Genomic DNA, 16301 nt, shown 5'->3' on the forward strand with positions numbered 1-16301 from the left:
ATTTAGCATAGAGCTTCTCCCTCCTTAAGAGTTGAAGTACGCTTCGTAAATGTTCCTCATGTTCTTCTTTTCCTTTTGAATAAATTAAAATGTCATCAATGAACACCACCACAAATCGATCTAGAAAGGATTTAAATATTCTGTTCATTAAGTCCATAAAAGCTGCTGGGGCATTCGTCAATCCAAAAGGCATCACCAAGAATTTATAATGTCCATACCGAGTTCTGAATGCAGTCTTGGGTACATCTTCCGCTTTGATCTTTAGCTGATGATATCTTGTGCAGAGATCAATCTTAGAGAAAACATGTGCACCTTGCAACTGGTCAAATAAATCATCTATTCGAGGCAAAGGGTACTTGTTCTTTATAGTGACTTTATTCAATTCTCTATAGTCAATGCAGAGTCTCATGCTTCCATCTTTCTTTTTCACAAAGAGCACTGGAGCTCCCCAAGGTGACACATTAGGTCGTATAAAATTCTTGTCCAGTAAATCTTGCAACTGATCTTTCAATTCTTTTAATTCAGCTGGGGCCATTCGATAAGGAGCTTTAGAAATCGAATCTGAACCAGGTACAAGATCAATAGTGAATTCAATTTCTCTGTCCGGTGGCAATCCTGATAACTCCTCGAAAAAGACGTCCGAAAATTCATTCACTATAGGAATATCCTCTATCTTTAGTTCATCTTGTTGTATATCAATTACTGAGGCCAGATAACCTGTGCATCCTTTCCTTAACATTCGTCCAGCTTGCAAAGCCGAGATAATATGAGGAAAAGCAGTTCCCTTGTTCCCATAGAAACTGAATGCCGGTTCCCCCGGAATTTGGAAGTTTACCCTCTTGCCATGACAATCTACTGAGGCATGATAGGTAGCAAGCCAATTCATCCCTAGAATGACATCAAAATCCCGCATATCAAGTACAATCAGATCCACAGGTAACTCCCTATCTATTATTTCAATTGTACATGACTTGCATATAACATCAGTGCTCAACATACCGCCTACTGGTGTCTCCACATAGAACTTAGTGGTCATGGATTCACACAATATGTCATGTGTTTTGACAAAGTTTGAGGATATGAATGAATGTGTGGCACCAGGATCAAATAAGACATAAGCATAAAATCAGATACAGGAATAGTACCTGTCACCACTGCATTAGAAGCTTGTACATCTTGCTGTATAAGTGCAAATAGCCTTCCTTGAGTCTTTGGCCTCTGGCTTCCTTCCATTGCCTGCGTAGATTTATTCTCGTTACTTTGTGGGCAGTCTGCAATTTTATGACCTTTCTGTCCGCAATAAAAACAAGAACATGTAACCCAGGGATAATTTGCAAATTCATGATTACCGCCACATCTTGAATACTTTCCACTCTCATTTTTGAGATTTCTATCTTTATTTGGCTTCTGAGCTGGATTCTTGAAATTCTTGTTTCCCCCTTTAAATTCAGCAGGTCTGTTTCTTTTCTTTTGGTTTCTTTCCCTTTCAGCAAAAGCTTCGTTGACTTCCCTTTCAATGATTAAAGCTTTATTCACCACAGCTGCGTAGGTAGTCAACTCATAGGGTACCACTTGCTTCCTAATTTCAGTCTTCAATCCCATCTCAAACTTGTGCACTCGGTCTTGCTCATCCTCTACCAATTTCGGAACAAATTTGGCTAGTTCTGTGAATTTGGCTTCATATTCGGCCACTGTCATGCCCCTTTGCTTCAAATGGATAAATTCTTGTTCCTTCTGTATCCTTACACTCCGAGAAAAATATTTATCATAGAATGCTTTTCGAAATTTATCCCAAGTGAGAGGTTCCCCATCATGCTCAAATTTATGCTCCAACATCTGCCACCAATTAAATGCTTCTCCCTACAACATGTATGATGCAAACAGAAGTTTTTCATCGTCCCGGCATCTTAAGACAGCAAATGCTTTTTCCATCTCTGTAAGCCAATTGTCTGCTTCCAAAGGTTCTGTAGTCCCCTGAAAAGCTGTAGAAGCCAGCCTCTTAAATGCAGCTATGCTACTACGATGTTCACATTGTTCCCCTCGTCCTTGCTGTGGCTGTGTCTGGAGCAACTGCGCTTGTTGTTAGAGCAACTGCTGTTGCACCTGCTATTGCATTTGCATGAGACCCACTATGGTCTGCATAACCTGGCTTAAGCTCGGTTCCTGTCCCATTTGAGGGCTCATGACTCCCTCCTGCTGAGGGATACTCCCAACCCGTTGGGGTGTGCTGTCAGCATGCCGGTTCGGTGTCTCATCTGCAGCACTAATAGTAGTCTTTTTCGCCCGACGTTGAGGCATCCTGATCTATATGCATCAAATAATTGTAGACTCATAAAAAGAAAGCTCACCAAATTAAATAAATTATTTATATATATATATATAAATAATCATCACATTATTCACACCTAACGTCCCAATGTCCCTCGTGTCTACCCACCTACACTCATATCGTGTATGATTCTTTGTCTTAGATTCTATCCATGTATGCTCTGATACCACTTAAGTTGTCACACCCTCGGCCCGAGATCGCGAGCCGGGGGTCGCGCCAACCGCCGCACACCCGTAGAAAACTCTCCCCACGAGCATGTAAGGCATCTAAACCAAACACCTCAATTATGTAATTCTAAAATAATTTAACTGAATAAATGCAATTTTATTCCATTGACTAACCCAAGTCATAAGGTCTCACAAGTCTAAATACGCAGCGGAATAATCATTTACCAACATGCAGAAACCTAGTTCTTAAAATAACAAAAGTCCACCAATCATAATAAATATCCATAATAACAAATCAACTTAAATAACCCTAATCTAAGATAACTTATGCCACAATCCTTCTAGTCGCTCTTCCATTTTGAATCCCCAATAGACTAGTTCTCGAAATCTGTAAAATAACAAGAGATGGTATAATGAGCTAGACAGCCCAGTAAGTAATGAACACTCTAGCTAGATAAATCAAGCAATAATATGTGGAAAATAAATAAATATGCAGTTTCAAAATATAAGTCAAATATTTCTTAAATTCATAAGATTTTTTTCGCGGTTTCAAGATTCTTTCACATATTCAATTCATCTTGTCGATCCTGGACTATGACCACATGTTCCCTATGGCAGGGTCATCAACACCGACTAATCTTCTTGCGGTGAGTCCTTCAGGACAGTCAATTGCCAACGTATCTGCCCCCATTGGCAGGGTCCTCAACATAGCCAAGTCGAAGTTCAGTTTGTTCTCTATTTCATATTTCAGTTATATAAAAAAAAACATACAGTGTCAAAACCAAATGTCGTTCATATCTTAATTTCTTTTAATTTATCAGATTTAACTCAACAGCCAGGAACTATGACCACATGTTCCCTATGGTAGGGTCATATCTCCGACTATTCTTCTTGCGATACTATTGTATTAGCCCCCATTGGCAGGGTCCTCAACATAGCCCGACTACAAATCTGAATCTATTTCAAGTCATGATCTTTTCTTACATTATGTTCGGTGTTCCAAGCCGAAAAGTATAATGTCAAAGCAATTAAATACAATTCAAATCAGAAGCAAATACGTTCAATCAGAGTCATACAATATTCTAAAAATGTATATATAATCCATGCATCAAATTCGAAATCACGAATAATTCGATTCGTAAAATAGATATATAGTTTGCCGATAAATCTAGAAAAGATGTTACATCACTTACCTTGCGAACGCGATCCACAACAAATCCAATTAATTCCAATTAATTCCGCAAATCCCTCGCAGAACCTAATATTCAAAACCATATTCTTCTTTTAAAATTCATCATAATATATATATATATACAAAGACTTAAATTTTTAATATCTTCCCATGGTTGGCCCTGCTGGAGTGCCTAGCACTCCGAGTTTGGGTTCATACCCGTAAACCACCCCCTCTCTTTATTATTATTATTATTTTTCCCCTTTTTTTCTTTTTTTTTCTTCTTTCTTCTTTCTTTTTTTCTCTTTTCTTTTTCCTTCTTTTCTTTTTCTTCTTTCTTCTTTTCTCTCCCGACTCCCCTCTTCTCCTTCGGTGAAACAGGGGGTCCCATGACACCCCCCCTTCTTCTTCTTCTTCCCTCTCGGTCGGACTCCGGGGCGACCATGGTGGCCGGCCCCGACGGCGGCAGGAGGCGGCGGAGCAAGCCCGACCATCGCCGGCGGCTAAAGCACCTAGCCGAAGCAAAGCATCCCTTTTTGGGCCAAAATCCGGCGATCGGCCGGCTCAAAACCCTCATACACCGTGGCTAATCACCAAGAGAGGAAGAGGAGAAGGCCTACCTCAGCCCCGACGAAGGTCCGGCGGCTTTCCTCTCCGGCGGCGATGAAGGAAAAGGGTCACCCGTGCTGCTCGGCTCTCCCTCTTCCTCTCTCTCTCTCCGGCAACGCGAAGAAGACCCTCCCTCTTTTCTTCCTTGGGTGTGGCGGCTCTCCTTCGGTGGACTCAAGGGGGAAAGAGGAGAAGCCCTAAAACGGGGGCTCCTCCTTCTTCTTCGGGATGGAGGATCCATCCCGTTGCCTCACGTGCGTTGCACGTGAGGCCAAGGCTTGGGACTGGGCCGGTTGAGTGGACCGAGCCCAGTTCCAAGGTCTCACACAAGTGCTGCAAAGAACAAAGATGGTTATGAAAAGCAAGAAATGACACATACGGTGGGTAACAAAAGCTTTGCAAATGTTCAAGAAGAATGGATATATTCTTATGCATTTAAATTTCAGATTTGCTATATGTCTACTACCTGCTCTCATGATAAGTCAAGAATTTGCTAATTTATACATGATGGCAGAGGAAGGAGCATGGTACAGAAGGAATGAAGTTTTTATTATAACACACCAACACAAAGATAGGTCTCCGATGAATATGTATTCGAAAAATATTATTATGCATTACAATTTTTTATGCATTATGTGATTTGATATGTATGGAATTAAATAGAAAAATTCAAATAACTAACTATGTGTTAATATCTTTGTCTTATTCAGGAACAACTAGAGCAACTAATGAAGGATTGCCAAGAGAGCCAAGAAACTGATAGTGCATTGAATAACATTTTATCTCTGGTCTTAGGAGCAAAAAAATATGGGCATGTTTGTACACTGGGACTTGCTCTGATCTCTAGAAATTTTTGAGAGAGTGAACCTTGTAGCCGACTGGATTGCAAAAGGAAAGCCTCAGAGATTGAAAAGGAACTTGTTGACTCAAGAGACAAATTTGAGTCTTGCATTCTCTTATTGCTAAACTGACAACGAAGCTAGAAGTTGGAGAGAAGAGGAATCAAGATGAGCATATACCTGGCTGAAAAAGAGAATATAAACAAGATAAATCCAACACAGACAATTACTTCCCTAGTTCAATTGTATTGCTCTCAGATTTTAAAATCTCACTTTTTTATTGAACTTTGTGGTTTATATTAGGTTGGTGATGCTGCTAGCCCCCATGAAGAGTTACCTGAACAACATACGCAAGCCTCATCATGCAGCCACTTGCTTCCATCATTCAGCTTACTAGTTTTTCAAAATTTGTTTCACTTGTTAAAATAAATGATCAATTCTTTTATAATATATTTTTAGCTTTGATTGTAATTTTTTAATTAAAATTATAAGTTACAATATATAAGAACTTACATGAACAGTCGAAGAGGTGGCAAAAGGGCTACATAATGAGGGAAACAAAACAATCCTCCTAAAAAAAGTTTTTTTCCTTATCTTTGAAAATCCGATATCCTTATGAGTTTAATATATCAACAAAAAGGTTTCAAATTGTAGGATGCATGTGAGGTCTATTTACTGAGTCCCAATGTGAGCTTCTTTTTAGTAGGAGTCCTACAACAGTTGTAGGTGGAGTAACACTAGGACTTGAATTCTTGAAAGTATTGATGATGATTCTAATAGAGCATGATGAACCACTGATGAGAGAATATGGCCATTACAAAACTATTAAGGATGCAACTGGTGCAAGAGTTGCTTGGCCTTCAACTTATATACTTACTATTTTTGCATTTTGACTCTTTTATAATAATTAAATTGAAACTACAATCTAACTTATTATTATCTCTCTTATATTTGGTAGGTTGTTCGTAAATAGAGGGATGATGAGATCGATGAAGGGGGACAGTGTTGATGATCCCTTTCTTTTTGGCTTTTCTTTATTTGAACTTGTATTTGGACTTCCTTTTGGTAGGTTCAAATTGTAAAAACAAGCCTAAAACTTGATTGTGCGAATATGATATGAGACATGACCGTTTGGTTTGAACTCCATGATTCATTAGTTTGTTCTTCAATGGTTTGGATGCCTTAGTATAAAGAATCAAAAATCTATTTACTTTTTGCCAAAGAAATATAGCAAAACATTTATTTCAATGAAGCATTTTGATTATGGAATGATGTTCCTAGTATCACAACATGCTAAATGTGTCTACTATTATGACAGTTTCTCAAATTTAGTCAAAATATATAATTTTTACTATAAAGTTGCAATTACTATTACAAGAATTAAACATTATAATATCTTCAGTTTCAAGTATAATCTTTTATTAGCTATCAAAATCAACTTTACTATAGTTATCTAAATTTTTGGAAGCATTTAAAAAAAGTGAGACTAAATAATGAATTTATGGTAGTTGCATAATATTGGAAAAAATGGGAGGTAGCCGTTGCAATTTAAATGAAATAGTGGCATTTTGTAGCAAAAGTCAGCAAGTCAGTTATTACCAGCATATAAAAGTGCAAGTAATACCTAATGGAATACATATTTAATGGCATATATAAATGCCGCTAATGCATGAACCTCTATCGGCATATACTACTGTGTCGCACATGATTATCAATATATATAATTGCCATAAAAAATAAAATAAAAATTGTAGGATTGAATCCTTAAGGGCACTTTTATATGTTGCAAAAAAGGAGACTTTTATCAGACTTTTCAAAAATACCAATAATTAATTGCGGACACGATCTTAAGATGAACAAAAATACCAATAACAAAATGCTACAAAAATGCCGATAAAGGTATTTGTGGCATTTTGTCTTGCTTATACAAGCAGCACTTACAACTGCCACTAATAAGGATTTTTGTTGTAGTGAATCATCTTTTTCTAAAATTTCATCGTATAGCTCATGAATTCAATACCATGATAATTAAAATAATTTTCAGTATCACCTTTATTATTATAAATCAATACTATACTGCTCTTTCTCTATTTATCATTGATCTTCTTAGTCTTTAAAATTTTATTAAAAAAATTAGTTAACCAAGTTACTTTCAAACTAGCTAAATACTTTCAAACCTCAATGAGGATTCCATCTAGTCCAATCTTATCTCCTATTTTCATCTTTTCAGTCATCTTCTTCAGTAAGACATTACAAAATGTTTACATGATTTTTATTAAATAACTTATCAAAATAACTTCTATATCTTTCTCTAATCACGTCCTCCTCAACCAAAACTTTCTGATTTTCTTTTTTGATACATCTAATTTAAATCAAGTCTCTAGTTTTTCTTCCCTTAATCTTGCAATCTTATAGATATTTTTCTCCTTATCCTTAATTTCTAACTTATGATACGACTCTTTATACACTTTGAATTTAGCCTCTTATACCGTCTTCTTAACTTCCTTACTGACCTTATAACTTTTATATGACTCTATATTTCTACATTTAGATAGTTTCTACAACACCCTCTTTTAGTCAAAATGCTAACTAAACTTTGTCATTTCACCAATTAGTTTCTTTACTAGATGGCTCTTTTTCCTTTCATGAGAGTTGGTAGTTTACTTCAAACCATCGGGTACCTGACCCTAATGGGTTGGGCTTTATCCAACCCATTTAGAGTTGACAATAGAGACATGTCTTCATTCTAAACTTATAGTGAATCCACAATAGATGTGGATGATGGCAATGCCCCCCCTGAACCCGACCCAGATATGTATGAACCTTAACCAATCGGTGCCTTCCTGCCCTTCGCATCAGATTTAGATTATTTGATGTCCTAGTCTATCTACTTGCCTTGGCTGATCATCCTCTCCCTTTCAAAATTCTAGTCGCACCCACTCTCCTCCCCAAAATCTCACGATTCGATGCCCTAGTCACTTCAGTTGTTTGTCCCCTCCCTTCTCAAACCTTTAGCCAAACCCACTCTCCTTTTGCCCAAGATCTCACACCCACCTAGGAGAATGAATGATAGGTTTTGAACATGAATAAGGTTGTCCTAGTGGAGTTCTTCGAGTCCCAATCTCTTGTCATCAGTGTTACTTCGCTTAACACTAACACTCACAATTCTTTCACTTAAGTACAGGTTGTTTTTTTTTTTTTCAGTTAATTGCTTTTCATAATTTAAGGAACATTTTACTTCCTAAAAAGCAAAATTTCTATTTGTTGTTTTTATTATTATCAAAAATTTGGTTTGCTATGTTTTCCATCTTCGACTTTTATTTTATTTAATATTATACAAAGTACCGAGATTTACTTTTTATATTTTTTTATATATTTAACTTGCGTGAAAAAAATTGCAATATTACCCACCCCAACCTGTTGCAACCTACTCCATTCCGTCAACTACAAAACAGATATGAGTAATGGGCTACCCAACTCATAACTACCCTATTGCAGTCCCATCTTTGGTTCTCCTAATACATCTATAGCTAATGCTATTGGTCATCTCTTCCCACATGGTAATAATTTTTTTTGTATAGATCCTATTTTCCTTTCTTGAATATTCTATCCATAAAAGTCATTTGTTTCTCTCCTCATAATTTCAACTACCTAGTTCTCCGGTTTCTGAGTTCTTTCATTTCCAAATAGATATCCAAAACTACCGATCTATATTGGACACATAATATAACCTTACAATCTTTGCATAAAACCCAATCAGTGTCTCTAGTAAGAAAAAAAAAACTGCTTGACTTGATTAATCCCGTTTTTAAAAAATTATCAAGTGAAAACCTTTCTAAAGTAGATGTTGGTCAAAACTAAATCATATACCATTGCGAGCTCCAAAATAGTATCTCCTTCCTTTTTTAAATCTCTGAAATCATAGCCTCTATGCACCCCTGCAAAACTTACAATATATTGTCCCACGTATCCATTTCATTCTCCTCTTAAAAACATCTTTCCCCACAAGGAATCTCCTGAATTAATCCATTACATATCCTCCCAAAAGTATTTTTCTTGAAACATAATCCAATTTACAATAAATCACCATATCACACAGATAACAAATGCAATTTAAAAATAATCACAACCTATATAGATGATACAGATCAAAATCATATGATCATCAAGGAATTTTGGTTCTGACCAATCGACCAATCTAAAGGTTTAAGGTTTATCAGACAGTCGTGAATTTGATTTGAAACAATTTATATTTACTCAAGCAGTGAAAGCTTCAGGGCAACAGACCAGGATGAAAGGAACAAGAGCACAGACTACATTGCAAACGGTACTCCCCACAGCTAAAACCATGAGAACTGATCATCAAAATCCATACATCAACATCAAATATATGTAATCAGTAGTAGATCTAGCAGATGCATGGATATTTCCAGGCACCCCCTACAATCAACAATTTTAATAGAAACATCTCCACTCCATGTTGTTCAAAAGAATGCCTCACGCTTTGCATCAAAAAACCATTGCTTTCAAGTTTATTACTCAGGAAAATAGACATTAGAAAAGTAGCATGGAATACACTTCCGTATTGTAGAAATATGTAATCTTTCCATAAGCATATCTAAGAGCGTAAAAAAGAAAAGAAAATGAAGAAGAAGAAGAAGAAAGTTGAAGTAACTGTCTAGATAAACAACAAAACCCAGAGCAGGTTTTTTTTGCAATAAAATGAGTGAGAAAATGTGCAGTAGAGCATTGCGCCAATCATGATATTGGGCCTAGTCCTTGTACTTCATGGCGGACATTTGGAAACCAGGCATGTCAAAGGAAGATGAAAACTTCTCCACCTCTGTCTTGAGGTTCTCGATGTCCTTGTTGTTCACCAAACCCTTGTTGAAGTCCTTCAGAAGCTTTCCATGCTCTTTCTGAACTTTCAAGCAAATGTTCACTCCCTGGTGAAGGAATTCTGCAATCTGCTCAAAGTCCTTCTCAACCAAACCCCTTGAAGTCATGGCAGGAGTACCTGCAACACAAACAATAGCAAGGATTAATTTGCATTAATTTGTAAGTACCACTGTAGAAACATGACCATACTTAAAAATAGTTGGATTCATATAAAGTTCTCAGAGGTTGTTCAGTGCCAACTCTTATATAAAGTAAAAAAGCTTGGTTGTTTTTTTATTTTCCCAACAATAACATACATAACAAGAAAGGTTTCAAATGTACAAAGAAAATCTATAAATCTATTTTTTGTGTTCAAATAACTTGTTGTATTCTACCCTTGACAGCTGTTGTATGAGAAATGCTAGATCTACATGTGTGTGCATATGAGAACTATATGCAGACAGAGCACACATATTGATGACCACGATTTTGGTGTTGAACCCAACATGAGATATCGGCAGGTAGTCTGACCCATCAAGCAGGAATGTATATTGAGCACACCACATATACAAGCTTTCATATTAGTGATCATCTACATCAAGTGGGAATGTATCATTAGCACTGTTTCTAAGCACTCATCCTCAGTGTCTTATTGTTGATCTTCTTTATACAGACATTATAGCATATCCAGAGGCCTTTCATGACCAAAACAATTACTAGAATTTAGAGGCATGTAGTTTTTTGTACTTGAGTTTCCCAAATCAGCTAAATTCTCTTTTCACGCATTTAAGCTAAATAAAAAAATTTCAAAACTGAACATCCTTTAGAAATCATTCCTAAGATTTCACAAGCTGATACAAGGTCTTAATAACTTGTAACTGTCGACGAGAAAACAACTCATACAAACAAGGGCATTCTGCAAGTATAACAAAATTCTTACCAATCTGAACACCACCAGGAGCTAATGCACAATAACTTGTAACTGTCTACAAGAAAACAACTTATCTTAACAAGGGCATTTTGCAAGTATAACAAAGTTCTTACCAATCCGAACACCACCAGGAGATAATGCACTGCTGTCTCCAAACACAGCATTCTTGTTCACCGTAATGTTGCAAAGGTCACAAACTTTCTCAACCTTGTTTCCTAAAAATATTCAATGGAGAGAAATAGATGAATTTATGGACCTCAAATAAACAACTAAGCACAAAAAGAAGATACTATATACCAGTCAAGCCAAGAGGCCGGAGATCCCAGAGGACGAGGTGGTTCTCAGTCCCATCAGTGACCATCTTATACCCCTTGCTCATCAGATATTTTCCCAAAGCGACAGCATTGGCCTTGACCTGCTTGGCATAAGCCTTGAACCCAGGCAACATGGCCTGTTTCAGGGCCACAGCCAGAGCAGCAATCTGGTGATTGTGAGGTCCACCTTGCAGAGATGGAAACACTGCAAAGTTGATCTTGTCTTCAAAATCATAAACAGCATCTTCTGGCTGGCCCTTCTTGGGAGGCTTAGGGCCCTTCCTGTAGAAGATCATGCCTGACCTTGGCCCTCTAAGACTCTTGTGAGTCGTGGTCGTGACCACATCACAGAATTCAAATGGGTCTGCAGCTTCCTGTACATGACACAAGAAAAAAAAGTTAAAACTAAACAAGAAAACGATAGCCCCTGAAAAATAAATCACAAGAGCCTTACTTTAGCAACAGAACCATTAAATCAGACAAAATTCTTTGTTTTTTCCAATATTAAGACATGCATGCAAACAACACTCAAAAAAAAATTCAGAACTCAGAAACAAAATCCAACTGGATTGTATTCGAACCTTCAAAAATTATGCAGGCTTTAACACTGCATTTGTTTGCTTACAAACAGAACTGAAACTAAATCCAGATATCTAAATACAGTAATATGAGAATTCAAGCTCCTATTAGGTCAATATACATCAAAAAGCTCAGTAGAAGAAATCTTGAATAAGGATATCCAGATATGTTATCTGATATTGCTATATAAATAGAAAATGGAGCCCAACAAGATCAGAACAGAAACGCTGCATTGTGCTTCCATATTCATGAAATTAACTGCTTTGTTTGTTTTCTCATAAACATAAGTCCAACGAAACACAGTCATTTGAATCTAAAATTTTTTGTAAGTGCACGAACTTACTTTTCTTTTTTGTCAATAAATATCATAACTAATGCAGAACTAGACAAAAACAAATCTAGAATCAGTATATTCAGATCTCACTCGTAAATCTAAGATAGAGGTGCTCCATTTGACCCGATGAAGAATATCATAACTAATGTAGAACTAGGCAAAAACAAATCTAGAATCGGTATAATCAGATCTCATTCTTAAATATATGATAGAGGTGCTCCACATGACCCGATGAAATTGGAGAATTCACAAATCTATTTCTCATTCTTGTAGTCGATAAATCATTCCAGAATCTATACTATAAGCATGCAAGCTTCAAACCTTTGTGAATCAGTTCATTGTGAAGCATAGACAGATCAACTAGAACGAATAAAGCAGGAAATTCAGATCTCTCGCGACCAAATTTGAAAGAAAAAAAAAACACTGATTGCATCAAAAGAACAGAAGTCAGAAGCAAGCAACACATTTACTTGAAGATCACCAAATTCCACAAGATCTAATCTAAGTCCTCGCAACCAAAAGAACAAATCCCATCAATTTCAATCAGATCAACTTATCATGCATCGACATCTACCTCAACCAACACTAGAAGTTGAAACCAAGACGCAGATCTAAAAATTTTATCTTGGGAGGAAAACAAATCCCAAAATTTCATTTTGACAAATACCTGAGCGGCAACGAGGCCACTGATGTGAGCCATGTCGCAGAGGAGGAGAGCGCCGCACTTGTCGGCAATGGATCGGAAGCGGGCGTAGTCCCACTCCCTCGGGTAGGCGCTGCCACCGCAGATGATGAGCTTGGGGCGGAAGTCGAGGGCCTTCTCCTCGAGCTTGTCGTAGTCGATGTAGCCGGTGACGGGGCTGACCTTGTAGGGCAAGCTCTCGAAGTAAATGGAGGTGGCAGAAATCTTCTTCCCGCCGGAGGTGTAGTAGCCGTGGGTGAGGTGGCCGCCGGAGGGGAGGTCGAGGCCCATGATGCGGTCGTGGGGGTTGAGGAGGCCCGTGTAGGCGGCGAAGTTAGCGGGGCTGCCGGAGTAGGGCTGGACGTTGACGCCCCAGCGGGCGGAATCGAGGCGGTAGGCGGCGAGGGCGCGGGCGCGGCACAGGTTCTCGATAACGTCGATGAACTCGTTGCCGCCGTAGTAGCGGTTGCCGGGCATGCCCTCGGAGTACTTGTTGGTGAGAGCACTGCCGAGGGCCTCCATTACGGCGAAGGAGGTGAAGTTCTCGGAGGCGATGAGCTCGATGCCGTGGCTCTGCCGGCGCTTCTCGCGCTCGATCAGATCGTGGATCTCCGGGTCGACGGCGTCGAGAGGGGTGAGGCCCCAGGCGGCGACGGAGTCCATGGAGGAGGAGGCGGCGGTGGAGGCGGTTGAGGAGGAGGCGGTGGCGGCGGCGACGGCGAGGGGGCGGCGGGGGACGAGAAGGGATCTGGGAGGAGGAGGCGTCGGGATGGGGAAGATGAGGTGGGGAGAGGGTGGTTGGAGGCCGCGGCGGAGTCGGCGGTACGAGGGCAGCGGCTTTATAGAAGAGGTGGCAGCTTGTGACCACATGACGGTGTTTGGGTTGTTGGTGCGGTAGGTCACTGCCTCCCTTGGTGGTCATTTTATTTACCTTAAAAAAAGGGAGAAACGGAAAGACTTTTATTTGGGTACAAATACCGTGTATCTACAAAATATGGTATGTTGATAAAAATGCATGAAATTAAGCTTGATGATAGACTCGCTCCAAATAAACCAGATTGACCCATGATCCAACTCGATCCGGCCTACTTGGACTCGATCCGACCTATTTTAACGGACCCATGAGACCGGATTGGGTTTTAAAATTAGATCCGTTCTACTTTTCGGATCGGATGTAGATTTACTATATTCCGATCCGGTCTAATTCATTATTTTTTGGATTAATTTTGGATCGTTTATTCTATGACCCAATACGAACTCGGATATACCCTTAGAGACCGCATGAAGATTTTGGATCTGGATTTTTTCTTAATGCAACCAGAATTTCTTGAAATATATGTAAAAATTGTTCTAAATCCAAAGGATAGGCCATCGAGAGCTTTTGGTGAAGCTTTTCAACCACTTCTCATGATTTTGGAGCATGAAGAGTTTAAGACTCTTGTGGTTCCATTTTCCATCAAGCCAAAGATTGTGTTGGAATCTATTGGAGATTTATTAAAATCAATCAATCATGAAGCATAAGTCTCACCATCCAAATCAGTGTCTCCATGCGCGCTCCAGGATCAGGAGAAGAATGACCATAGCGTAATATGGTCAGACCTCCTGCTTCCTCATTCTTATGTTCTAACACCAAAAAAAAGAAACCAGCGACCGGCGCATCGTAGAGCCTCTGATTAGTGACTACAAGATAACTCTCCCAAAACTTAATTCCGCTTGTCTGCCCGCCAGCCACCACAGTGTGTGTGTAGCTCAACCCTGCCACCGATTCTCAGGTCATCTCCTTGGCTGGAGAGCCACCACCATGCTCATGTTCCTGCCATCCATGCATGAACCAGAAGCAAGATAGCAAGGAGAAATTGGAAGCTTCATATTCCCAAGTCCACATCCATCTTGTATGATTGCTGATTAGTGCAAGAAAGCAGGTCCTTATCTGCCCAAATCTATTAAAATCACATACTTCATCAAGAAAATAAAGAAAAACGTTATCTTGTTTGCTAAGAAGAACAGTATTGTCCTTTGGACTGAATCTTCTGGCGTGGGCCGTTTAGTTATTTGTCACTAGCCTAAGAGAGATGCAAGGTTCAAATGCCATTTTTGAATTTTTTTATGGGTAAATTATATCTCGTTCTGGAAACTAGATACCATAGGATCCATGAATCTTATGAAATCATTCTCTTTGGGTTACTTTACTTTGTATAATTGAATATTTTACAAACCTATAAACATAATGTTTGAGCCTATGAAATGAGCACAAGTGTTTGCAACTTTGGCCAGTTTGGCATAGATAGCTAGTTATGCTACAGAGATTCTTGCTAGATTGCCCGAAGTCGACCTGAATCCAACCTGGATCCGAATTTTTTAGAATGAGACTGGGTTAGATATGGGCTCGACCGGACCTGAATAATCTGTTTAATCAGAAATTTTAGCCGTAGATCCAACCCGATATGACCCGATCTTCTATTTAGCTGGATCTAGGTTTAATATTAGGACCCGAACAAAATATCGGGTTGGGTCGGGGTCACTCATGACCCGGTCCGTCTCGACCCATTTGCGCCCATGCTTTAAAGGTTATACTTGCATGGATAACATGTGGATTATGCGCTCCTCAACCATGGGCTTTGAAAATGTCTTTCTATCGATACAACTATTAAAAGCCACCAAAGCATCATGTAATGGTTAAAATGGGGAAATTTATCTAGAAAACTTTTACTGCTTGAGAACATGCAGGCTAGCTTCTCTTCCGATCATCGGACCATTGCTAGAGAAAGATGGATGCTCCAGAAAAATTGTAAATGGTTTTCCATGTTTTATATCACTTGTAACAATATCATTACTCAAATTTGGATTACTCTCTTTAGTTGTTGGTGGAGGCTACTCAGCAAACTTCAAACTTAATATAATATTTAACAAAAAAAATGTGAAAGATATAAAACATAGATCCCCTATGTTAAGTATAATTTATCTCATCATTAATCATATAGGAAGTAGCAACATAAGCGTTCTAAGGAAGTTTTTGGAAGGCAAATTTGAAGGTACAATGAGATTAGATTTTGAGTATAGCTAGTTATACCTTGACAAGACAAGAACTTACATGAGGAAAAACATGAAGACATGAACCATTGGCAAGAATGATGAGTTTCATCATGTTGCAAACAATTTAGTAGTGCCTCATTAACCTCATTTGCAAATTTATGGTCTCGTTATTAGTTAATACGATCGATAACATTTATCACAAACTATTGGTAATAGCTATTAAAAAATGAATATAGGCAAAATGATGTAAACTAGAAATTGTCCTATAATCCTATAAATATGAATATTTGAGACCATTGAAGAGTTTAGGCAGATCTAACATTCAAATGTTTTTTTCTTTTTTTTATGAGAAAATAATCAAAGCTTCTTAATTGATATGATTGACAACATTTTATCATAGACTACCGGTGATAACTAATGAAAAACAGATGAATG

At 38.4% G+C, this 16301-nt stretch overlaps 2 protein-coding genes across 2 annotated transcripts; both read right to left on the minus strand.

The window, feature by feature from the left end:
* Positions 1 to 1032: 1032 nt before the first annotated feature.
* LOC120105336 lies at positions 1033 to 1836 on the minus strand. The gene has a single exon (XM_039117707.1). It carries the CDS (start codon positions 1834 to 1836, stop codon positions 1033 to 1035), a length of 804 nt encoding a protein of 267 aa, XP_038973635.1.
* A 7782-nt stretch (positions 1837 to 9618) lies between these two features.
* On the minus strand, positions 9619 to 13730 carry LOC103696913 (serine hydroxymethyltransferase 4-like). Its single transcript, XM_008778634.4, has 4 exons — positions 12819 to 13730; positions 11222 to 11612; positions 11038 to 11139; positions 9619 to 10132 (listed from the first exon to the last, which is right to left on the minus strand). Exons 1-4 carry the CDS (start codon positions 13701 to 13703, stop codon positions 9888 to 9890), a joined length of 1623 nt encoding a protein of 540 aa, XP_008776856.1. The 5' UTR covers positions 13704 to 13730; the 3' UTR covers positions 9619 to 9887.
* Between the last annotated feature and the right edge of the window lie 2571 nt (positions 13731 to 16301).

This window comes from Phoenix dactylifera, unplaced genomic scaffold (assembly GCF_009389715.1).
Source record: "Phoenix dactylifera cultivar Barhee BC4 unplaced genomic scaffold, palm_55x_up_171113_PBpolish2nd_filt_p 000263F, whole genome shotgun sequence".
NCBI classification, from domain to species: domain Eukaryota; kingdom Viridiplantae; phylum Streptophyta; class Magnoliopsida; order Arecales; family Arecaceae; genus Phoenix; species Phoenix dactylifera.

Bases quoted from the DNA above. Each gene is read 5' to 3' on its own strand.
- LOC103696913 (XM_008778634.4), bottom strand. From the start codon at position 13,703: ATGTGGTCACAAGCTGCCACCTCTTCTATAAAGCCGCTGCCCTCGTAC. The intron at 11,613-12,818 runs GTATTTGTCAAA...TGTCATGTACAG, and splicing joins GTGGCCTCGTTGCCGCTCAG to GAAGCTGCAGACCCATTTGA. The intron at 11,140-11,221 runs GTATATAGTATC...GAATATTTTTAG, and splicing joins CCGGCCTCTTGGCTTGACTG to GAAACAAGGTTGAGAAAGTT.
- LOC120105336 (XM_039117707.1), bottom strand. From the start codon at position 1,836: ATGTTGGAGCATAAATTTGAGCATGATGGGGAACCTCTCACTTGGGAT.